Raw genomic sequence first — 26721 nt, forward strand, 5'->3', positions numbered from 1 at the left:
AAAGTTATTATTTTTCATAATATACAGTGTGTTTTTTTTATAAGAACTTTTTTGAAAGCAATTTTACACCACTTATAGTTATCAGAATTTTTATAACCATTAATAGAAAAACAATAAAAATATTTCAGTTTTTATTTAAAAACTACAGTAAATTCTAAAATTCAAAACTTATAGGTCAACATAAAAAATGTTTTAGCGCATTTTTCTTATGCTCAAATCTTCTACCCATTGCAAGAAAAAAATTGGATTTTCAGTAGTCGACTTCAGTAGCCATTAATCATTAAATTCTGATAACTATCAGTGGGGTAAAATTGCTTTCAAAAAAGTTCTCATAAAAAAACACACTGTATAAAGTTTTTGGCGTTATCCTCTTAGAAAATTTTTTTTCAATTTTTTTCAATTTTGTACCCCCCCCTCCCCCCCGACTACCGACGAACAACTATTTTAGGTTAGGTTAGGTTTTAGGCTAGGGAGCCGAGCGCTGCGGCTAGGCAGCCAAGGGGGCCGAGCGCTGCGGCTAGGCAGGCTAGGGAGCCGAGCGCTGCGGCCAGAGTTCATTGTTCGCTGTCGGGGGGGTACTCAAATTTTCAATATTGAAAAAAAAATTTCTAAGAGGATAATACCAAGTTTTTGTATGTTTTCTTAATGTAATTTGTTGACTTTATATTGTGATATATAGAAAAAAAGTTACTTTTAAGATAAAAACTAAAATGCCAAAATATATTATGCTTATATCATGTATTAATACAAATTATATTACGTTGGTAAATAAAACATATATTTATAGATGTAAATATTATATGTACACAATTAAAAACAAAATCAAAATAAATTTGTATACCCACTGCTATGCTGTTAATATTTGTTTTATTCTTGTTAGCCCAACTCGTAAAATATCTTCACTTACAGAAATAATTATTCTGAACCATCCTGAAAAAATTAAGTTGTGTTAATTCAGGGTGGGATATAGAGGACACTGGAGAATAAATTCCACTGGTACCCAAAGTTTTGATTATAGTATCTTAATTGTGAGTTTAAAAAAACTTTGGGTACCTTTATGGCATTGTGATTGGTTTGTTTCAACCTATTAGTATTCAAAGTTTTTCACGAAAATCTACAGAAGTGATTATTATGTTTATCATCATTAGGTATGTACCCCAATTTATTAGCCATTGTCTTATCAGTTTAGATCTAAAATTAGAAAGATCGCAGGGATTGAGGGATAAGACCATGGACCACCATTCATATCTTCCAAACTAAATTGTAATGTTTTTTGTTCAACTGTTTTTTTATTATTGGCCGGCGAGAAGGGATCTTAAGGGAAAATACAACTGGCGTTAAATGTAAATCCTCCAATAATGAAAAATGAAATAATCCTTTTGTTGATTAAAATTGTTTGTTGTAAAGTTTGAATACTAATAATTTGAAACCATGCAAGATTTAATAAAAGTATAAAAAAAACAAGGTTAAAGAATTATTTTGCTATAAATAATAGCATGTCTGCTTGCTGTCGGGGAGGTGTCAGGTTCAAGTCTAGACCACACCACGTCATACTAGAGACTAGTACTGCTGTGTCTAGCAAGTCATATTAACAGTGAGAGCAAAGGAAATGCCTTTGCTCCTAATGAGAACCATACACAGTTAGGACTTTCTAACATAGGTCGTGCAATCAAAGGATTGATTGGATGATACTTAACCTAATATCCTGTAGTAGTTGTTAGACGACTGCGTCCAATTATACACGAATGATGCTCTTGGGTTATCTGATTGAATTCATAAGAGAATCTCGCCCCAATGAGAATGAAGCTATTAACCTTTATATGTGTCGGTCTGTCGGTTAAGGTCTTTCTGTAATTAATTAATCTTCACCTGGAGTAGTACATCCAAACTCAGACCCAGGTACAATGTAAACCTTGAAAATATTCATATCATTTGAAATCTATTCAAGTTGTCAATATTTTGTTTTATGGTTGTATGTAAAAAGTTTCAATTTCAAACTTTTCTTTAATGAATAATAGCGGCTCTTCTTTCAGAGACCTCTAGCGGCAGATTAGAAATAAATAGGGGAAGAGTAAGTTGACCCTCCCACTTAGAATTTTATTTAGGGGCAGGATGATTTCTCTAGAAAGGGTGAAGCTACAGATACAAGACATATAGACATCCTGTTACTTTAATGTTAGGATAATTCAAACCACTGAGAAATTAAGTAGTTTAAAAAATCACCTTTCCCTCATCGAATAATCGTTTAAACAGTTTAATTTCAGATTCTGTGTCCTCCTTTTCCAGATATTTACTAAAATATTAAACAGTGGAGTAAAGTTTTTATTTGAAGAAAATACATCTAAAATACTTAGGATATAACGAAATTAACAAAATAAGTCATGTTTTACTTTCAACATGAAATTTATAATCTAAGTGCTTAGGTAAGTGTTTTCAAACAGGTTTTAACTATAAAAAGTTACTCCCCAACACCTTTTAATAATGTTTTACCTGAAATCCAACCAACAAAACAGACCTGCACTTGCTTTAACAATCCTTAAGAATATAAATCATAGATTTAGAAGTGGTACATATTCATGTGTAACAGAACAAAATATGTTTTTTTAAACAAGAGTAAAGAAGGAAGATTTTTTTCAACCAATCTTTATATAAAAGTATCAGGCTACATATCTGTCTGTCTGTCTGTCTAACCGCTGAACCGATATGGTTCTATTTTTTAATGTTTTTCTTGGGTCCAGGAAAGCTATAACTTTTTTTGGTGGGGATGGTACCTTACGAAAAGAAATCGCCCCTATAAGAAATACACCCAGTAGCTGTTTGTTTGAAGGATTTCAAGAAAAAATATTTCGATGAATGGCTACTTTTAATAACAAGATTGTAATTTTTAATAGTCTGTACAAAAAAATCAAATGTTCTGAATATAAGTTGTCTGAAGGTTTGCTTTATACTGATGTAAATTAGTATTAGGTTTGTATGAATTTAGATTACCTAATATCCAAGTCTCCAAGAACTTCTTTTACAATTTCAAAAGAATTTCTCAATCTAAATTATAAAATGATGCATATTAGAATTACATCTATTGTTGATTAATATGTCTAAAAATCACCTTTTGATGTTATTTGGAAAATAAACCTTGTCAAGCCAATCTGTATCAAGCAACATTTTATTGCAAACCTAAAAGTAAAAAACAGTTGATTATTGCACTAATTCATTAAATACTTACAGCTACGGCCGTAGAGGCTGGGTAGTGATATTTGAGATGAATGATGGGGAAGTTGACCACCCCCCTTTTTTAATTTTAGTTTTTAAAGGAAAAGTTTTTAAATTTAATGATAATTCTCATTATGATATGCTTACTTGTTGAATATGTGTGGACACTGAAACATAAATTCCTAGACCATCTAAGGCTTGCAACATATCCTAAAAAATTTAATTCTTTCACAGGAAGGGAGGGGACATTGGGCTGTTTGTCACACTAGTCCCCAAAGTTTTATAATAATTCGTTTTCTTTTTCGTTGGCTTAACAACTTTGAAGACTTTCATTGAACTTGAATGGATTGTTCATTAAGTTGAGTGTCTAAACGTTTCAACCACTAACTGTTATCTACAGAGAGATATTTTTGTGTATCATTATTTGGAGATGTACATCAATTTACCGGCCATTGTTTTATCCCTGAAGACCCCTGATTAAATCAGCATTAAACATTAAAATTTTGATTGAAATTATAACTACATGAGTAATTTATAATCTAAATAAAAAAAAGTGAATATAAGATACAAACCTTACTATGTGTATGAATTACTCCAACTCTAAAGCCAGCTAAAAAATAATGTACATTGTAAAAATTTCATTTTGCTTTCTAAATTATCAAATACTAGCGGCTACGCCCCTAGAGACCTCTAGTAGCACTTCAAATGTTTGTTTTCTTATTTCAAATATCTAATTGGTCTCATCATGCAAAAAAAAGTTTCACGATATTTTTGTGATTTCTCTTGGGAGAGTGGTGGTACCCTCCCCCAAAATAGTTATACACCTTCCCGGGGCCTATTCAAGCTAACCTGTTAAGGAGAACCCAATCGGTTTGTGAGATCCTTTGGTACAAACATCCTGTTACTTTATTATAAGGATAACAAATTCTTACCAATTCCAAAATCTTTGCTAAATCCCCACAGAAAATGAACAAGGCCTTTGGTCTAAAAATAATGTATGAATTGTATTTGGATGTTAATCCATATATATTGCAAGTTACTAAGCCCAGGGAATTCCTACAGATTGTTTTAAAAAGCAGATAACTGAGGCTGCAATAAAATATATTATGGAGAAATCAAACTAGTGAAGGTTTTTGTTTTTATTCTCAGCAAATAGAAGCCATCTGATTCTGTTGATATATCAATTTTCAGGCTGATATTTTCAATTGGCAATACGGGCAGGCAATTAATCATTTTACATTTTAGAGGCTGTTAAACATAAAATCTCTAGGTACTTTTGCTAATAATTGCTAGCTGTCTCATACAATGCAGTGCAGTGGTTAAGCTAGACCTATTTTAAAGAACATATAATTTGCAATGACATACTACCTGATTTTCTGTGTAATTAAGAACACTCAAGAATTTAGAATTATCATAGATTGACAATGCATAGATTTCATCAGCAATCAGATGTATGTTGTATTTTATGCAAAGATCAAGAAAATCATCCACTAAAATTAATATATAACTTTCTAGCGAGAATCTTCAAAATTAAAAAACTGTATATGTATAAAAACATGCATATTCTATTAAATATGAAAGTATATTGATTAATAAATTTTTAAGCTTTTTATAGTGCCTATAAAAAATGACGTCATACAATACAAATGACCAATGATAGGCCAATACTTACCAATACAGGTTAGCATAAATTTTAATTGACCAATAGTAGGCCAGAATGACATCATTTTTTTTATAGGAACTATAAAATTAAATAGCCTTATAAATCTGTAATAATTGAAAGATACCTGTTTCTTTGTTATAAACCTATAATAAATAATAAATTAAAGACATTTACATTTATAAACTTTAAATATGTTTGATTCTGTATAACCTAATCTGAACAAATAGTTATACTACATTTAGTGAAATAAAATATTTTTTTTCATGAGGTTTTTTTTCAAATTCACTGTTACTTCAAAATTGATTTTCATTTTTGGTATTATCCTCTTAGCATTTTTTTATCATTCAATACTTTTTCTATAATTCGGAAGTACATTAAAACTGAAATAATTAAAGGAAGCCTGCAGGAAATACAAAGCTTTAAATGCCACATGTAAACCCAATAACCCTCAATTAGAAGCCTCCTGATTCAATAACAAAAAAGTCTTAAAATGACATTTTAGGAAGAAAATTTTTAAAAATTTTCTAACTTTTCTTTAAGAAATTTCATAGTTAAATTTCACCAGCTAGAAGCAAAATTATAAGCTTATATAAGACTATAGCTTTTTAGTTATTGAAGTTGTAAGCTTCATATTTAGGGTATTAGGTCTACTTGTGGCATTCTTTCAGCAGTCAAAGCGGTGTATATCATGCAGGCTTTCTTTAAGATAGGTGAAATATTAATATACATTCCTTTCCAATAGGATTACTTGGATTGCACAGAATAATTCCTCGAACTTTTTCACCTAAAATAAAAAAAAATATCAAACAACATCTTTATTTAATACAGCACTTTGATTCCTGGGATCCGAAGGGATAAGACAATGAGCGATAAAATGATCTACATCCCTAATGATGATCCACAAAATTATCTCCTTTGTAGATTAAAATTAGTTGTTGAAACGTTTGGACAATCAACTAAATAAACCACCCATTTAAAATTCAGTGAAAGTCCCCAAAGTTATTTTTTTAATTGGGGACTTGTGTTATAAACAGCCCACTTTTAATTCACTATCTCTTTTATATTTACCTTGTTCTTGAAGCTTAAGCAGTTCCTTTTCAAATCTTTCTGGCTTCAAATCAAAATTGTCCTCAGCTAGATTAAATAAAAGTAAATTATAAAATGTCTAAATATATTACCTTCTTTATAAAGCAGTTTCATTAATTAAAATATAATAATAATTTTTCCAGTATGGCTTCGAAACCGACTAATGTCCGCTGGATTAGAACCGGCTCTCAGCCATACTGAAAACAAATTATAGCGTCGTATTATAAACAATTTCCACGAATATTAAATAAAAATCATATAATTAGATCCAGTTTTGTAAGACCGGTCCATTGGCCACTCGCGGCTAACAAAATTACTTCTGATATTATAATTTTTATTTCAATATCCGTGGAAAGCTGTTTATAATACTATGTGATAAAACTATACCTGTCAGTTCTATTCCCACAAGCTTTGCATTTGATCTTTCTCCCATATCTGCTATGAATCTAGATGGTAATAAAATTATTAAATAAATTTCACACTGTAAAAATTGGATACCTATAATAAATTACTGTGTTTTGTATTAATGGCATTCCCTCTTCTATTTTTTCTATCTTATTTTCTATGTTTAAAAATTAGATGGATATGACCATAATAAAGTATGCCCAAAACCTGCTAACAACTTATATTAAGCTTATTTAGGAGATCTGACTAGATCCCAAGGTAATAAACATAGTATTATTATTCTATTTTTCAAAACATTAGAATAATTTAAGCTAAAAAAATGTTAAAACTATAACCTGGCATATGTTGGAAGAGCAATGAGAATTATATCTCCAGGATCACAAATACAAAAGGCTGAAATACATTATATGAATCATCAAAATCATTTACAGAAGCTTTTTATCATATAATAAAATTTGTTACCATTATCAGAAAAAATATAATAAAAATTCTATATTTTTCAGATGTAAAAATCCAGTAGAGTTTACTTGTATTCTTTATATTATATATCTATTTCATATTTTCAATGAATGCATTGCTCCAAGCCTCAATTGGCTTTGCCTAAAATAGAGTGATGGGTATATTTTCTCACTCTTAATTTATTTTGTTAAATATTTATGTATCGTTAATACACACCAACTAAATTTCTTATAAATAAGTAAATCATCATTATATCTGTAGGTTTTTACATAATCATTTCATTAAATAGTTACCTAATGCCTCTAAGGCAGAACTTACACCATTGACAACCTGAAAAACACATAAAACAGTAATGGTTACCATTGAAAACTATATTTTTTTTTGTTTTCTCTTCAAAATTTTCTTTGATTTTAGCTCTTTAATTTATCTCCATTTCTTTCATGTTGTCGGTTGAGTGTTTATATCTTACCCGAATTTTCTCAGGGTGGATTTCTACTCCATGGCTCAACCTACTAAAAGTATTTGTATTGTGAAGAATAATCAGTTAACGTTGTATTATTAAATTTTTTATGCTTAGAGTTTAAATACCTTGTAAAGAAATTAGCCAATGTTTTGGTAAATTCAAGGGTTCCATTTAGTCCACAATAGTGTTGGAGGTCGGGTTTATGCTCAAACATTCCAGGCTAAATCAGTTTGATATATACAATTACAAATGAAAAAAAAACCAGATAGTAAGAAACAGATTTGTTACAGAAAAGATGCCTGTTAAAATACTGTAATGATATTTTAATAAGATATAGCTAGAAGTTTTATATTAAAACAATTCGGTATCAAATAATTAGATAGATAGGTAGGTAATTAAGGTTAAGTTAATTTTCTACCTGATTTAATTTTTCTTGGAGAATATCTTCTGATAGCTGATTAACAGCAGTTCCCATATTAATCATACCATCCTTAATCAATTATGAAATTTAAATTTGAATGTAAATTACTATAATATGGGATATGTCAATATGTAAAAAGTAAGTTAAGAATGTGAAAAAACCTAGATTTAATATGATGTGTGTGTTTTTATACTTGCTATTTCTTGACAAAAATGCTTTATTGGCATAACATAAAATATGCCTTAGGAGTTAAATTTATATTTTGTAATTGTTACACCAAAACCTTTTTTAAATACTAGTCCCAAAATCTAAGTTTGATGTCATGGAATCTTAAAGCTAAAGTATTTTACACAAATAATAAAGAGCAAAATCGACAATTTCGTTTTACAGTGTACTTCAATAATTAATCAAATAGGTGTTTAATTATGTCCGCAAAGGCATATTTTTTCTACATAATCAAACATATAAAGTAAAAACCTAATAAATTATCAAAGCTGCAAATGATAAAATACCCTTCCAAATTTCATTTGTGTTAATGAATTTATTACAATTTTCTAGTGTGAAATTTGCAGAATCTTTTTTTTTAATCTTGCAGACTCAATTGAACAATACACAAAAATATGTGATCGTAGTCCATCAAGGGGCCAAATTTTGTACATTACAAATTATTTTAAATAGAAGTATATATCATATCGAGTTTATAAATGTTTTTTGAGAAGTCTAATTTTCTAGAAAATACAATACATAATGCTTTTAATAAAAACGAAATAGCGATTCCAATTTGAAAAGCATCTTATTATTGTTGATTTGCCTTTGTACTTTTTATACTCGCGTACTTTCTTGGCCAATTTACTATCTATAATCTAACTATAACACACCTTGTTTATTTTCTTGCAATAAGGATTCTTCAAGCACAATGCAAAACATTTCATCAGGAATTCCTAAAATAAATCAATAGAAGCAAGTTTTTTTTAGAATATTTTTACCCCCTAAATATTTTTTTTTGAGAAGGTTAAGAAAATAAACTACATTAAAAACACAAAAATAGCTCATATATAAACCAAAGTTAAGATAGATTTTGATAATTATTATCAAAATCTTTTTTTACTTTTGTTTATAATGATTTAAAAAAAAGTTATTTCATCTATCTTTAGTTTAGCTTAAAAACTAAAACTTAGACAGAAATACATCCAAACTTTTATCACCTTTTTAATAACCATAAAATCCTAACTAGAAACTTTTTAGAACCAGTCTGATAACTAATTACACGGCTGACCTGGTTTTTCAGATAAGTTGTGCTTGCTCTTTCAGAGAGGGACATTTTGGAGCGACTGATCTCTCTCAACTTTCAACTTGAAAATTTCTTTATGGTTTGTTTGTTGTGGGTAGTCTAGGCCCATTCGAAAATTTAATTTTCATTCAATATTTTTAGTAGCGAAGCTACTCTATAATTCACTTTGTCCGTCCGTCCGTCAGTCAGTCCATCAGTCAGTCCGTAACGCTATGGGGATATGGGATTTACTCAGCTCCTATAAAAGAGAGAATGCTGAAATTTTTTGACAACATTCCCATCATTAAGGAGCACAATTGACTATAAAACATCATTGGCGTTCGAACCGATTTTTAGCAGGTTTTAGGCAATTTTTATATTTTTCACATTTTTCTCCATATCTTCAGTGTTTATGGTCCGATTTTCAAAAAAATTTTCAGTTATAGATATCAAAATTAAATTTCCCGTCTTTTAAAGAAAACAATCATGACGGCCAGACTGCCTTTTTAGCAGGTTTTAGGCTGTTTTTTATATATTTAACATTTTTCTCCATATCTTCAATGTTTATAGTCCGATTTTCAAAATTTTTCAGTTATAGATATCAAAATTAAATTTCCCGTCTTTTAAACAAAGTAACCATGACGGCCAGACTGCCTTTTTGGCAGGTTTTAGGCTATTTTTTATATATTTAACACTTTTTTCCATATCTTCAGTGTATATGGTCCGATTTTCCCAATTTTTTAAGTTAAGGATTTAAAAATTAAATTTTTTGTCGTTTTAATAAGACAACCATGACGGCCAGACTGCCTTTTATCAGGTTTTTGGCTATTTTTATATGTTTTACATATTTCCCCATATCTTTGTTTATTTTGATGCAATTGTCAAACTTTTATGGGATATCAGTATCAAAATGATTTTTCCCATTGTTAATGTTATGAGCATCTTTTATATAATTTACTTTGACCATCGTCATCATGCAAAAAAAAACAAGGTTTCATGTTTATTTTATCCAATAAATCTATTCTTGATTTTAGTAAAAACCTTTTAAATCTACCTGTACGTATTCCCATCGACGATTTTTTGTGCTTCCCTACTTATGGATGTTGTCATCCTTGTTATATTAGTTGTCGCATCTTAAAATAGACAGCTTTCCAAGGGTATAAAATGAAAAATTAAAAGATTATAAAAAGTTTTGTTATTTTGGATATTCGTAGAAAATTGTCTGTAATATGATGCTATATATGGAGTTTCAGTTTGGCTGATAACCGGTTCTAATTTAACGGATATTAATCGGTCTCGAAGTCATTCTTGAAATGAAATTATATTTTCTAGGGTTACAAGAGTAGGGATGGTTAAAAAAAATTTCAAAAACCCCCTTTGCAGCTTGATTAGCAGCTGAGAAAATCACGTTTTCCCCATTGTACTACTGTTAAGAATTACTATTTTTTCTACAGATCAAAATTGTACTTGGTAAAAATTCAAAAAATCAAAGAAATGAACCAGTCCAATGAATAGTTTCTGGTTTTTTAAAAATTTCATATTATACAAGGAAGAAAATTTTAACAGTAGAAATTCTAAAAATGTTCTTGTCTTTCTATCTTTCAGTTAAAGTTTACATCGATATTGAGACCCTGATGAAATGTTTCTCCCAGCTGGCTAGTATAGCGATACTCTCACCCCTCACCCTCCCCTTATGACTCTATCCCCTCTTATGACCCAGCTGAAGGAACTTATCAGCAACACAAATTGAACACAAAAAGTCCTATGTCACAATATTAACGTATTATTCTATTTCCATTTCCTTGACTAACTAAATACTCATAGTGGCGCTTTCCTCTGGATGGGCAAAATTGTTTGAAAAATCAAATGCCAATGGCAAAACATGTCTCTACAAAAAGCTGTATTGTTTGAGTTATTTTAATGCGAGCTTTTCTACAATTCACTTTGTCTGTCCGCCCATTAGTCAATCAGTAAAGCTATGGGGAAAATTTGACTTTCTTGGCTGCTATTTAAGGTAGACAGGCTGATTTCTGTTCATGAAGATACTCCAAACCAAAGAGCAACTTACTTGTTCGGTTAGGGATTAAATTCCTTTTAGAAATATACATAGAGAATTTCGACTACAGATTGTTTGCCTAAGAATCATTATTCCAAAAATCAACATATTTTAAATGAATGTACTGTACGTACTTATTAATAGCAATTTTTAGGTTTCTATGCTTTCCAAAATCGTACCTTACAATCCGACAATTAAAGTATAAGAATAGAGGGGGCATGAGCTATTTGTAACACTCTCTTTAGGGTAGGTAGGTAGGTAGGTATAGGGCCTATGCAATTAGCTAATAGCATCGGAAATATAAACAGAAGTGCCTTTAAAAGAAAAGCGATTTGCTAGCAGACAAAAAATATCTCTGTCACTAGGGAATGTCTGAATTATATATCAATATTTATTATCCGACTAACAGACGGACTGACCCTAATCATACATAAACATCGCTTTTAAAAAAAACTCTGCGAATGTACACAGGGATCTAAAGGGATAAGACAATGGCCGATAAATTAATTACTATCCCTAATGATAATACACAAAATTACCCCTTTTGTAGATCACAATGAGTGTTTGAAACGTCTGGACACTCAAGTCAAAAAAACCAACCAATCAATGTTCAATACAAGTCCCCAAAGTTGTTAAGCTAATTATTATGAAAATGTTATTATCAAACTTTGTGGACTAGTGTAATAAACAGCCTAATGTCCCCTTCCTCCCTGGGATGTATGTACATTGACAATGTACATTTTAAAAATATGCGCAATTTTTTTAAAAAGAATAATATTGTTTTTTAAAAAGACACCATGATTGATTAAAATACTTTTTGTGTATTCATGTAATTGATTTGTTTACTGTTTTCATTTTTTCATATTTTAGTACCGTAACTACTTTATAATTCGTAATTTAATGTCCATCTACACGTCTGTCTCTTTGTCCATTGAAAAGTTATGGGGAAATATGAATCTCTACATTTCTTACAATTTTATGCCCGGTTAGAGTCAGCAGGACAGTCCAGGTTTCATGAAATTATGATGCATAGTATCTTTCTTTTATATAGTTTATAATCATTGATACTTTGTATAAGAAGCAAGATAGGTAATGGTATTATGTTGGCATCGCCAAAACTGTACCTGGACTTTTTATCTTTTCACCTAATTGGGGAGGGATTCTCCTTGGTTTTCAAGTGGTCAACTAGAGAACCCAAGGGCATCATCCGGTTGTAATAGAATGCCATACTCTAACGACCACTGGTAAATTTTAGGTTAATTAACATCCATCAGACAACCAACCCTTTGATTGCACGACCTTTGTCTTAGAAGTCTTAACTGTGCATAGTAATTAGTTGCGCCTGTTTATAAGCCAAGGGAATCACCTTACTCTAATTATTTATGACGCGCAGCAGTAGGATTCATTTTTAAAGTCTTCAGTTTTGCGCAGTGTCGGGCCGAAATTCGAATCTCAAACCTCCCCGACGACGCGCCACGTTTGCGGGTTAAATGAACCTTGACTTACCTGGATTATAGATAGCCCCAGTGGTCGCTAGGATTGATGAGGTAATTTTTTTTCTTCGTAAGGATGACAAATATACTAACAATAAACAAGAATGTCAACATCCAGAAGTAGCGAAGAACAAAAAAATCATGAAGGGACAATCAGAAAAAGAGAGTCATAGAGCAGTTATTCAGTTATCATAAAACTAATTGAGAGTTCGAGGTAATTAAGAAACCTCTACAACAACAACAACAAAAACATTTACTTATGTCCTCATAAGATTGCCAAACAGACAAAATTGAATCATGCATTAAATGTTCAGTGAGATAATGAAAAAGGAGAAAGAAGGACATAAGAATAAAAGATATTTGGAATTATTAACCCCTTACAGTCGGGCCCCTTGCCGCACCTTAATCAGTCGGGGGGGGGGGGGGGGGGGGCGTTCAACGCCCACCCCCCCTATTATCTCAGTTCCTATTAGAGCTAGAGGGCTAAAAAATTTTGTGCAAGTCCCCTGTGTTATGATGAATTTCCGACCTTAAGTAAGTCAAGGTTAATTTTCGCTTCCTTCACCCTTTTATTTAACAACCTTTGTTTTTAGGTCCTTTTTTACTTATAAATTTCAAACGGCTGTATTTTTTTATTTTTGAAGCTAGAATAAAAATTTTTTTTGCAGAAAATGTTTATCTTTATGTAAATTTAATATTTGAAATATCAAAATATAATTTCAGCGGCCGCATCTGTACTTGGCAGCTGCCAGCCGCCGCAGTCGGCGGTCGGCGGGAAAACAGCGGCGGATCTTTATGAAATTTTAATACATTATGTAGACATGTAAGATAAGCTTAAGTTTGAAATTTGAAGTCTCTGAGTCAAAAATTGCGGCCACAGGAGCCTTTTAAAGATTTCTGGAGACCTGGAGGATCAGGACCTGCAGGATCATACCTGGAACCTAAAATTGACTTGAACACCTGTATTTAATATGAGGATGTACTACTAGAGGATATTTTAGTATTTTGGTAAGATAAAATGCTTTGTTTAAGTCAAAGAAATAGTTTTGCTCTTTACCTGGATGACCATGCCAGGTTTGCTGGCATCCTGTGCCCGCCAGGATGGAGATCTTCAAAAAATTTCAACTCTCAGTTATGTATCATACCCACACTTAAAAAGTCAAGCAGTTTGGGCTCTTTATCTTTCACACACAGAAAATGAGATAGAAAAAACCGGATGGGGGGCGTTCAACGCCCCCCCCTCCCCGACCGTTAAGGGTTAAAAAATAATCACAAAACCTAAGAAAAATATTTATATATATTTTATTACAGACCAAGTAAGTACCACATTGGATGCAATAAGCGTACAGACGAACAGAAATTTCGAAATGAAGAGTAGCTAACCCTAAAAATAGGTATTTTCTTCCAAAAATAAAAAGGTTGTGCCTCTTTTGTAATGCATAGTCATAGAAAATAAATAATCTTTTTTCTCGTATTCATTCGAATCCGGTGGATATGAACCGGTTCTCATCCATACGAAAAAACTATGTCTAGTATCGTATTATATCCAGTTTTCTACGAATATAGAAATGTACAATCACCTCGGGCTAAAAAAACTAGTTTTAATCTTATAATTGTACATTCTATATCCGCGGAAAGCCGTTTCTAATACGATACGAGAAATAACTATTCTTATATAATTTATTTTTTTATTTTTCTATCCTATATTTGTACAAAACAGATTCTAGGGTGCATATATTACCTTAACTCAAGTTTTTTGAAAGTGCTGGGCAATACCCAAATTTTGAGTGAATTTTCTAACAAAATCATGTGGAGAGGAAAATAACAATATAATATTTCCAATCTAAAATATTTCTTCGAGGGTTATCACCCCTTTATCCCTACCCCTGATGCCTTCATCCTTATTAAGTATTTACAGGTTGGTTCAAACTTCAAACTAGTTGTGTTCAAACAGAACCCCTTGCCTGAGAAGATGCTTCGCACCCCTGGAAAAGATTCGAACCTGCGACGAACTTAAAATTTGCTTTGTTTTTTTTGTTATAAATTCATTTGTATAGAATTAATTTTAATTGAATCTTTGAATATGAACCAAATAGCGTCGGAAATATTAACAACCCAAGTCGCTCCAAAAAAATCTATATCGCAGCGGTCCCTCAAAGTACTAAGTCAAGCACCAGAAACCCCCCTCCCCCAATCCCCCTCAACTTTTGGGGATGCCTATAGTAACTCTAACTTTTGTGGGGGTTAAATTCTAATACATTTCTAAACTTTTGAAGTCTCTGGTTCGACAAAAAAATATGAAATTATTAATAGGATTCAATACTTCTAGCAACTTTGTCTGTTGGGTTCAGATATAAGAAGTATCCCCCCCCCCCCCTCACACCATCTAAAAATTTCATCCTTATTCCTAGCAGTTTTTAAGAAAAATTGTGAACTATTAAATTTTTTATTGTTTCTTCCTCTCCACAACAGATCAATAGTATTTATGTATATACAGACAACAACCTCCCTTCATTTTTAAAAGACATCTTTCGTCTGCTTCTAAATTATTTCCTGCTACTTGGCTGTATTAATACAACCAATACCATTGGTTGATTTTCAATGACCCAATAGAAAGGTTGCACAAGACGGTTGCGATGGGGAGATACAGTTATTTAACCCTTTCTCCCTATAGTGTTTTACTCTTATCTCTCCATCTTGTAGATCCTTGGGCGTGGTATACCCCCTCTAAGGAAGTGTTTTTTTTCTTTTTTAAGAGCTTTAGCCTTAGGGTGGTAGGGTGCTTGTTGGTGTCTAATCATTTTATAAACTCATGGCATATTTGACAATTTGTATAACTACATTTACTTTAAAATCTTATTTCTAAAAGATTTTATAAAAATCACGAAACCTAAATCTTCATTGCAAATAAATGTAAAAAATCACTAAACCTTTCTAAGAAAACAAGTTTGTGTATTTGGTTGATGTTTAGACTATGTCATTTAAAAGAGACATAATTTGTTTACTACAGAACTTTACAATATTCAAAAAAGCACCCTTAAATATAACCAGCGGCTACGCCATTAGAGGCCTCAAGTGGTACTTTAAAGTGGGAGTATAAGGTCAACCAACACCTTAGATTTTAATTTTCATTAAAAAGACAAATAAATTATTAGTATACTAGCGGCTACGCACCTATAGGACTATAGGGACATGTAAAAAATTTTCTTTCAATCTATTTTAAAATCAGCTTTTTACCAATAATATTTTTTTCGCCGATAGATATTGTTAGTTATGTTTTAGCTAAATGCAAAAAATGTCCGCAGGGCGGCGTTTTTTTTATTATTTTTGTCGATTTCTCTGGGGATGTTGGTCGTACCCTCCCCCAAAATAGTTATAAAACTTTTTGGGGCCTATGAGAAGCTACCCTGTTAGAAGAACCCGATCGGTTCAGTGGTTAGCGAGATCCTACGGTACACACAAACAGACACACAGACAAACACACATCATGTTACTTCATATGTGATGTTAAATTTCTTCACTGTTTTACAATGGCCGATAAATGGATATATATCACCAATGATGATACATAAAATTACCTCTTCTGTAGATCAAAATTAGTGGTTAAAACTTTTGAACACTCCACTGAATGTACCCAAGTCCCCAAAGATGTCAAACCAACGAAGAGGAAATCATTATTTTAAAACTTTGGGGACTAACACAATAAACAGTCCATTGTCCCCTCCAACCCTGGTTTTACCAATAAGTCTGTCAAAGTAAATTGCTCAAAGGATTGAAGAGTAGATGTGCTACTAATTATCCTAATTCTTTATTTCCGTTTAGTTTTGGCAGGAGTGAAGTATCTGCAACTTTAAGTTTTTTCCAATAATTTCAATTTTCTACATAGCCAAAGCAGCATTCTAATGAACACAGAAAAAGAAAAATATGATATCTAATGGTTCTAATTCACAAAAGAAGACTACTGTAGGGTCTTTTGTATCTATTTTAGGGAAGGGTTGAGTGAACAACAAGAAATACAGCCCCTAGAAAAATTAATCTGAATTTATTTTTTATTTTTCTTATTATACAAATATTGTTTCGAAGATGTCCCTAAAGCCAACAGAATAAGAAAATATATCTTCGTTGCCTAGCGTCCCCCCCCCCCCTCCCCCCTTATGAACGAAATAATTTTGAAATAAGGGAGTAGATTTTTTTCTTATGTGATTGTGAAACCCCAGCGGGACTACCCCGTAACCTACATAACCTAACCAGTTAAAGAAAAACAGAAGACAAACTATGTCTCAACTTTATTTTTAATATATTAAAACAAGGGGTTGGGTTTTCTTTGTTCGACTAGGCATTTTGAGGGAAACAGCCATATTTTCTTCAAATGAAATATCCCCTCCCTGCTTAAAAATCTTAAGTTTACATTTCCGTAGTTTTGCACACACAAAATGCACGACACCTTAAACACACACACACACAAACAAACAATTATACACACACAGACACACACACACACACACACACACATACACACACACATACACACACACACACAAACAAACACACACACACTCAAACTCACATATACACACACACATACACACACACATACACACACACACACACACACACACACACACACACACACACACACACACACACACACACACACACACACAAACAAACAAACACACACACACTCAAACTCACATATACACACACACATACACTCTCACACACACACACTCTCACAAACACAAAATAGACACACACAGCTACACATAAGATTCAAAGACGGCTTTGTGCTTTGATTGTTTTAAAACCAGCAAATTTTATTATTTAGCAAAAAGTCACAAAATCAGAGATACTATAAGAAATGGACTGGAAATGGCTGTCATTATCTAACAAAGCAAACTGTAAAAGAACAGTGAACTGTTATGTAGTATAAGTAAAGAAAATCAGTTATACTTTTAGATTGTACAAAAAAAAGTTGTTCCTCGTTACATAAATATAAGTACGTTGGTCAAAACCCTTACAAATGATTGCACGTGCCTAAAGAAGCAGCAGTAGGAATAAACTTTCCAACAAATCTGTTTAATTTCTACTGGATTAGAATCAGTTCGGTGCCATACAAAAAAAAACAGGTAATGTTGTAAAGTAAATTTCCACGAAAAATAAAATAACATCAGGCAAACAAAAGGAGAATAAATTCTATGATTTTTTAGATGGATTATGACAAGTGAAACAGCGATATATAACACATTTTGCTAAATTTAGTTTGATTTTCTGCTGTTGTGAGAGACACACATTTGCTTTAGTGTAGTAAGTAAGTGTAAAGTTAAAGTTTAGTTTAGCACCGGTGTGCTTTCTAGTAACATTGAGGTGCAAAAGTACAGAGGTGACAAGGAATCAGGGAGGGAGGGGACATTGGATTGTAAATAAGATTAGAGCTGGATCTTTAAATAATTTCAATGGTGCGCCAAATCGGGGTGCGCCGAATTTCAGCCAATCACAGCGCGGCATTTTGTAAGATGTTGTGCTCTCATTGGTGGAAAGTTGGCTCACACCGTTTAAGCGCACCATTGAAATGATTTAAAGATCCAGCTTAGTAGCCAAAGATTAAACAAATCATCTTATTCGTTTGCTCAACAACTTTGAGTACTTTTATCAAATTATGATAGGTTGGTTACTTATAATAGTGTTCAAACTTTTTGACCAATAGTTTCAATATACAGAAAAAGTAATTTTGTACATTAATATATTAATTGTCTTATCCTTTAAGATCCCTCGCAGGAATGTACCAAATCTACAAACCTTTTGTTCCACCAATATAAACATGCAATCAAAAGTATTTGGAGGAATTGGGAGGATGATTAATTTATTGTCCAGAGTCCTTTAAATCCTTTGACTGTTTTATTAATTGACTGCTAGTCTTGTGTAAGTTGATGGGTTCGAATCTTGACTATGAAGATATAAATATTGGTGATCCTTTATTTAGCTGCTATTTCAAACGTGTGTCATATTAAAAGAAGGGGCAATGTTTTGTCATTTAAACACCCCGAGTAATTTCAAATCACAGTTTGTAGACAAAAGTTTTTCAATCATTCCAACAACAAGGATGATAACATCCATAAGTAACGAATCTCAAATATATAGATGGATATCAGAAAAAATTAAATATGAAGCAGTTTCTTTAAAAAACTTTAAACTTGATAATCACCAAACCTTTAAAATCACGAAAACTTAAAAATCTAGGAATCGATCTAGCACCACAATTAATAGACAAATCTTTTTAAAACTATGTGAAAATTTATAGAATGTGAACTTAATTAATCCCTGAAAATTTCAGCCAAGTTGGAGTCAAGCAAATCAAGAATACTTGAAAAATTTAGGAATCGATCTTGCACCCCAACCAATAAGCAAATCTCAATGAAACTTAATTGAAATACGTAAAATGTAAACATATTTAATCCCTGAAAATTTTAGCCGTTAATCTTTAAAAGAAATTGAGATAATCACAAAAACCAAAACATCTAGGATTCGATTTAGCACCCCAATTATTAGGGTAAGCTTAATGAAACTTGGTTGAAACATATAGAATGTGAACTTGTTTAATCCCTAAAAATTTCAGCTGTCTATCTTGAATAGGAGCCGAGAATATCAAATTTCCCCCATTTGGTGTCTAATGGACAGACACTCAGACGGACAGACGGACATTTAGAATTATTGAGTAGCTTAGCTACTAAAAACTAGATGCAAATGTTTAAGTTTTTTCAGATAGTTAATTGGAAATATGCAAAAAGAAAGATATTCTATGGTGAAAAACAAATAAAAGTGACAAACTAAGGTGAAACTATAGAGTAGCAGCGCTACTGCCAACCAACAAAAATATAAAAATGGGAACCCGATGCTGTTTTGCCTGTTTAAAATATTTGGTGTTCAGTGTGAATTTTCTTATCTATCTTGTGGATCTTGTCATTCTAGCTGTTAGGTAAGGGTATCTCAACCACATATCTATATATAAGACAAAGTAGAATGATGTCTGTCCGTATGATCTCGTTAACCGCTAAAATATTAGGGTAGTGGGGGAGGTTTTATGATTAACCACTGCTAAAAGCCCTAACCTTGCGGGCTACGCTGTAACCAAGTTTACTTAACCCAACTAAACTTAAGGTAAAACTCTAACACTCGAAAAACTACCATTCCGTAATTCTCAATTAATTTCAAAATAAAAGGTTGTAGTCACTACGCAAGTTAAGGAAGACTTCAAAACTTACCCTCATTACAATATTTCTAAATATTTAGGATACAAAGTTTTCTGTGTGCTTCGCACACCCTACAACCATTTTAAAGTTAATGGTTATTTCTTACCTTTTCTGAATGCATTTACAGATTCACAGCCCCTAGAAGCATCCATGGCACTTAAGGGTTAACCCCCCCCCCTCCTCTTCCACCATTTTTGTTTTTGGGGAAAAAATTAGGGGAGGAGGAAGATTTTTCTAGGGAGAATTTCTCTTGTGTGGTTGGTGGTACTCTCCTCATAAATAGCTATTGGAAGCTACACTGTAAAGGAGAGCCATATCAGTTTGGCGGTTACCGATATCCTTGGTTATAGACACACGTTCTGTTACTTTCATATCCAAAATAGAATGCTTGACTTAAAATAATTTTCTTGTCCGTCCAACTTTGTTGTTATTTGATTTTCTGTAATAAAGATTTTAACCCTTAACTTATTTCTAATTTGTATTTTTATTTGCGGAATGCTTCAACTTTAATGCATTTGAAATCAGGGTTAAAGGAGAGGAATAGTTATGTATCGCATCGTATTATAGACAGTCTTCAGCGGAAAGTAAAATGAAAAAAAAATAAGAATAATACCAGTTATATTGGCGATTATACATATATTCGTGAAAAAATGCATCTCTTAAAGGAAATGGACAATTACAAAAATAATCGAATTAAAAAAATAGAAACAATCGTCCATTGTCCTTTCTCTAAATTCCTGCAAATTGTCTATGCATCTGATTTAAGTGAAATGTAATTTAAATGTAAAGAAGACAGAAAAATGCAAATTTAGATTTTCAAGCTTTATTTTGCCTTACAACTTTCCACCAGTCTAAAAAGAAAACAAAATTTGGATGCATCATTTGTCATTTAGAAATGACATGTATTAATAATAATGGGGAAGGTAGTTTTTTGTTCTTTTTTGCTTATTATTATTTTAAGTTAGGTCAAGTTATATTGGGTAGCCTTGCAGGATTAGGGCATCGCAGGCCAGAGAGGTTATTCATTGCAAAAAATTTACACCCTCCCCCCCCCCCTTTTTGTACTTAACATGACATTTCTTGGAAAAAAAATTTATTGATATAAATGTTTCGTTTTCCAAGTTTCTTAAAACTTCCTGTAGATCTATGAAAATATAGATCACTATGTTCATAGGCAGCGGAGTCATAACAACCTTACAACATTTAAGATTAAGAGTATTTAAAATTTGTGAAAAATCAATAAAAGTATTAAAATAGCTAAGATGGATAAATTAACTAAATACTTTATTTACTTTATTTAAGTTAAAAACATACATTTGAATAATAAGTCAATCATCAAGAAACTACCTACTATTATCTCAAAAGAAAATAGCTCTTTCGACATAGAAACGTACATAACTAATTGTAGAAAAGCTGTGTTTTTTAAAATTTAGAACAGCGTTGACAGAAATTATTGATAAATGAAGAATGTTGAAAAAAATGTTGTAAACATTCTCAAAAGATGTCAGGATGAGAGAGAGAAGACAATTGGGGTCAAAATAAATCTACAACCTTTATCCCCCCTTATTAATGACTAACAATCCAAAGCATAATTTTAAACAAAGAAAAATGAGATTTTAATTTTCCGTCCAATGTCTTATCCCTATATATCCCTGGAACGATGTCATTTTTAGATTATTTACATTTCGCGTATTTTTAGATCTTTTTATTAATTAGTTTTTCTTTCAGCAGCAAAGCTACTATATAGTTTTATACTTTTATTGTAATTGGTTTCTGACGTAATTAGAGACTACGCTAAATAACTCAAGAATTCTAGAGTTCCTTCGTTACTATAAGTTCTAAAAGGTTTACATAAAATCAGTGGCGTATACAATGTTTGGGAAGTGGGGTGCGCGAATCGCACCAAAAAATTTGAGACTCTCTTTGCTGTTTTAAGGGATGGGGGGTGTAGACCACTGTCAAGTCTGTAGGGGGTTAAAATCCTATAGATATCTAACCCCCTTAATTTTACCAGAGGGAAGGGGTTAGATAAACCCCACTTTTGCACGCTTCTGCATAAGATACTTTTTATTGCGTCTATTAGGTTAAAAAAAGTGATTTATTGCCGAGTGCAGTTTTCAAGGCATTTTCTAACATAGACAAGGATGTGGCAACACAAAAAATTATTTTCTTTTTAAATTTGATTTTTAAACTTTAATATAATTTTTGAAATTTAAAAGTAATAGGTTGTATGTTAGTCTGTATGTCTGGCAGTAGCTTTATGATCTCGCCAACCGCTGGTTCTACATGGTTCTCCTTTACAGTAAAGATTCTTATAGGTCTATAACTCCTTCGAACAATTGTCATGAAGAAAATAGTCAACTCCCCCCCCCCAAAAAAAAATAGAGCTATTGGATTTAACGCTAATGTAGTTCACGATTTCTGGGAGTAAAATTAGTTTTTTTTTCTTGAGTTATCACATCCCTATCTTGGATTTTCTCTGGGCCTTAATGGAGAAAAAACATAAATATTTATATTTTATACTTTAGTTTTATTCAAAATAATTGAGTACTATAAAGATTTAAATTTTTTTAAATCATTAAAAAGTTCCCCCCCATCCCACCAAACTAAAACCTAATAACCATAATAAAATCATTTTTAGTTCATTGTTTAAAGAAAGTTTTTAATGAAAGCTTTTTTATAATTAGGATTGGTCCGTGCGTTCGTAACTCTATTAGTTAAATTAGACATGTTACAATTGTCCTATCGATTTCAAACTCTGTATAATGATTCCTATAACAGATAGGTACGATTTAGGATGCGTGGCATTTCTATGATTGTTACCAGAAAGTCCTTACATCCATTTAAAACACGCTGATTTTTCCTTTTTTGACAACAACTTCTTGTATGATATAATTATCCTATTCATCTGATTTTTTGAACCGATAAATCCTAGGACAACAAGGTCTAATATATGCGAAGTTTCCTGTATTTCTGTAACAAAGTAGTGTACAATTTTATTTAGACTTACAAATTAATGTTCTCCTTATTAAATTTGTTTATCCTTCCTTCATATATTAGAGTTTCGCTTTTATGGATGTTGTAATATTTGTTCCTGTTACAAACGTCTTTTTCCAAATACACAAATAAGGAAAAATTACTGAAGTGATTCTTATTTTTCTAAATAATTTTGAACACCAATTTTCCCCAAAAAGGTATTTCTATTGATTTTTACGTTTGAAAAAAACAAGGATAGCAAATTCCAAGAGAAGCATATTTTTTTAAACATGCCTTGAGGGGCACTTGAGGGAAGGGGGAAGGGTTGACCGCCACTATCAAATTTATTATTTTAAAATTTCTGGGGTATTTTGTTCTGTACTAACGGACTGATTTTCAGTAAATATGGAGTAGCTAAACTACTAAAAAAATATTAAATACGCTACAATTCAATAGGTAAATTTACTTATGTTTGAGTTTACAAAAATAGCAGCAAATTTTTAGATTTAATTTTCTAAAACTTATATAATTTTTAGTCATTTTTCAATATTTTAAACAAAATATTTTATTAAATGGTATAACTAAATTCAACAGAAAAATAATAGATTATTTTTTTAAAAACAGCTGAAACTATAACATAATTAGGTGAACTAGATTTTCTTTATGCACTATTAAAATAAATACTGAAAAGGAGAACCATATCGGTTCAATGATTAGAAAGATCCTTTAGTAAAAACATACAGATATGCTGATACATTTTAAATCTTTGGTATTATGTATTTTTATCTGAAGTGTAAAAACACATAAAGCACTTACATTACAACATACTTCTAAGTAAGGTAAAATAATCTCAGTTTAAACTCAAAGCATTTTTCACCCCTAAACACAGTGGATCTACAGTGGTTAATATAAAAAATCATCAAAAGTAGTTCTATATTTTCCATTGAAATTCCACTGTTTACGATCAAGTGCCTTATTGATTTTTTTTCTTCAAAAACGATGTTAATGTCCATAACAATTCCATTGTTTATTTAAAGTTTTAAATTTGTCCATGACAAGCCCATTGTGTATAAATTACTTGTTAGGTATAGTGTGGTAAAAAGAATTGTTAAAATATTTGTCAATAACAGATGCTACTACAAAAATAAGATTGTTTGGACAAAATATAAAAAACTACTTTTTCATAAAAAAAACGTGCAAACACCGTGCCTCCATTATAAAACTATTTTTATACCCACTGTGTATACAAGAAAACCGTGCAGAATTTGTTGGGGAACAATCTTATATTTAAAAATAGTATCATTTTGGCCTCAATATTTAAACTAATTTACCAACTGTATTTACAAACAAAAACATGAAGAACTTGTTAGAGAACTATCTTATTATAAAATTTTATTATTTTGGCTTCCATTATAAAGTTATTTTATCCACTGTGTTTACAAAGAAATCATGCAAAATTTATTGAGGAACAATCTTTTTTAAAAGGGTAAATATTTTAGCCTCCATTATAAAGCTATTTTTACCCACTGTGTGTAACAAGGAAACCATGCAGAATTTGTTGAGGAACAAGCTCAATAAAAATGTCACTGTGATGTGGAATTGATGTGAATATAAAACAACAAAATACATTTCTAAAAAGTTAAATTTTAAATGTTGATTGTACTTTAAAAACAACCTAATTGTTCTAATAAGCAGGTTATAATTACTGACAACAGTTTTTATTATTATTGTATAAAGAATTGTGTTAAGATTAATAACCATAACTTTTATACTTTCATAATTAGAATAGCATCATAAAACAATGCATAAACCATTAAATTGACATGTCGAAAAAAAATTGGGAAAAAGTTAAAATTAAAGAAAAAAAACTTACAAAAAATCATGGATGGTCAAACGGCCAAAGGGAGTTATAGATCAGCTACAGATGTATAGTAGTCTTCCTTATGCTTAAATATGTGTCTTTTGTAACATAACCGACACACTGACGGATCAAGTAAATTGTATCCTTTCTTTTAACTAAAAACTTAATTTAAGTAAACCCTAACTGACACAATGTAAAGTAAATCTATTTCTGGAAAAGGATGACTTTTCAATGAAAGATAGACGATAGTAAAGTTTTTGCAGGTGTTATTCAAAACAACCTCGGAGACAGGTACATAGGTGCTAAAAAATATTCTGCCTTCAAAAGTTTCAAATAAGCAAGGATATTGAGGGATAAGACAAAAGACATAACTAATATTTATACATGATTACTTCTTCTGTGGATTTAAATTATATGATTTGGACACGGTTAGTTTTGAATCAACCAATTCATTTTTTTAATAGTTTTTGAGACAACTAATAAGATACCGTGGCTACCAGTGCAGTGCAATTTAATGTCCCCTCCCTACCTATTTTTCTGTATGACTTTTGAAATTGTTTGACAACAAAGTACATATAAATTTTTTCTTCTTTTTTTTGGGGGGGGGGATAGTTTCTTTTCAGAAGCCATTTCCCTGTCCCTATATTTGAGTGAAGGAAGGGTGTAAAGGGGAATTGAAATTGAATATAGGCAGAAAAAAGGTGAATTAGTCAGTGCTTGAACATTAGAGTTTTTTACAAGTTCGATTTCCCCACCAAAATAGTTATAAACCTTCCCTGAACCTATAAGAAGCTTCACTGCGAAGGAGAACCTTCTCGGTTAGCAGTAATCGAGATCTTAAGCAATATACATAGACAGACAGACATATATTTTCTTCTTAAAGGATGTCATAAATTATAAAGAATTGATGTTAAGATATAAAATTCGAAGAAGAAAAAAATGCAGTCCTTGCACGGAAGTAAGTTGATCATACAGACAGTTTTATGTTAGTAAAAAGAGTAGCTGCGCTAATGAAATAAGTAGTTTATACATTTCTTGTTGATATGATGGTAAAAAAATAATTGTTTGGCTCTAAAATTATTACGTCTAATATTTTAAAAATCCCCTTTCTTCCTATTCATCTTAATAAATTGTTGTTAAATCTAAGAAATGTCGTGTTATTATTTCTTTTTAGTAGCGTAGCTACATTATAACTAGAATATGTCTGTTTGTACTACTCATTAACTCTTAGAGCATAATTGTTTCATAAACTCTTATCTCTATGGATTCACTCCCACCCCCCCCCCCCCCTTTTTAATAAAGTTTTTACTGGGTTAATCTCCATTTTCCTCACCCCTCCCATAGCAAATGACATTAATTTATCAAATTTTATGATAATCTATTTATCAGCAAGTTCAGCTAATTAGCCATTATATTAAGTACCGTAATAACTCATTTTTATTATAGATGCTATCCTTAAATAGCGTAGCAATAACAAAATAACAGCATATTATATTTATTTTAGATGTAGGGTAGTGGATATAGAATATACAGGGCCGGGGAAAAACTGTAGTCGATTTAGGTTGCTTACATAGATATCACTTATAGGTCAGTTTGTTCATCCAGAAATAGGGGATGTGGCCTTGGCCAATGAACAGGCGTAACAAAATTTCTTAGTATCTTAAGTCTAGAAAACAAAATTTAAATTAAGAATTATACATACATGTTAGTCAAAGAATAGCTGCACTTTTGTTAGAATTTATACAATATGTCAATCTAAATATGTATAATAAATTTGTATGAAAATATTTTCTTTTAATTATAAATTTTAGTCTAATATAACAGTTATATAAATTAGGATGCAGGTAAAACTATATCTGTTCATTTTATCGTTTTAAAGAATGTCTATAAAAAGAAATAGATCATTGAACTGGTACCCAAAGTTTTATAAAAACACTTTCTTGATTGGATGGTTAAAGCTAGCAATGTCCAAACTTTTAAACAAAAAATTTTGATTTACACTTAGATTAATTTAGATCATGATTATTAGGAATGCACATCAATTAATCGTCTATCGTCTTATCCCTTTAGATCCCTGAAATTTCTATCATTTGCTCATTGATTACGAT

General features: G+C 31.4%; 2 protein-coding genes across 2 annotated transcripts in view; one reads left to right on the plus strand and one right to left on the minus strand.

Annotated features, from left to right (window-relative positions):
• Nucleotides 1-761: 761 nt before the first annotated feature.
• On the minus strand, nt 762-9048 carry LOC145333464 (1-aminocyclopropane-1-carboxylate synthase-like protein 1). The gene is made up of 21 exons (XM_080178615.1): nt 8984-9048; nt 8586-8648; nt 7705-7776; nt 7412-7506; nt 7293-7335; nt 7117-7153; nt 6700-6757; nt 6347-6405; nt 5942-6007; nt 5604-5657; nt 4998-5015; nt 4579-4700; nt 4143-4194; nt 3783-3820; nt 3358-3420; nt 3107-3174; nt 2989-3042; nt 2491-2535; nt 2224-2293; nt 1870-1912; nt 762-930 (listed from the first exon to the last, which is right to left on the minus strand). Exons 1-21 carry the CDS (start codon nt 9026-9028, stop codon nt 848-850), a joined length of 1248 nt encoding a protein of 415 aa, XP_080034741.1. The 5' UTR covers nt 9029-9048; the 3' UTR covers nt 762-847.
• Nucleotides 9049-19292: 10244 nt separating this feature from the next.
• LOC145333900 (CD63 antigen-like) overlaps nt 19293-26721 on the plus strand; it is a 30098-nt gene continuing 22669 nt past the window's right edge. The window contains exon 1 of the mRNA XM_080179162.1: nt 19293-19502. Coding sequence (XP_080035288.1) covers nt 19408-19502 — 95 coding nt within the window. The 5' untranslated portion in view covers nt 19293-19407. The remainder of the gene's footprint in view (nt 19503-26721) is intronic.

This window comes from Acartia tonsa, chromosome 12, assembly GCF_053477335.1.
Source record: "Acartia tonsa isolate MP-2025a chromosome 12, ASM5347733v1, whole genome shotgun sequence".
NCBI lineage: Eukaryota > Metazoa > Arthropoda > Copepoda > Calanoida > Acartiidae > Acartia > Acartia tonsa.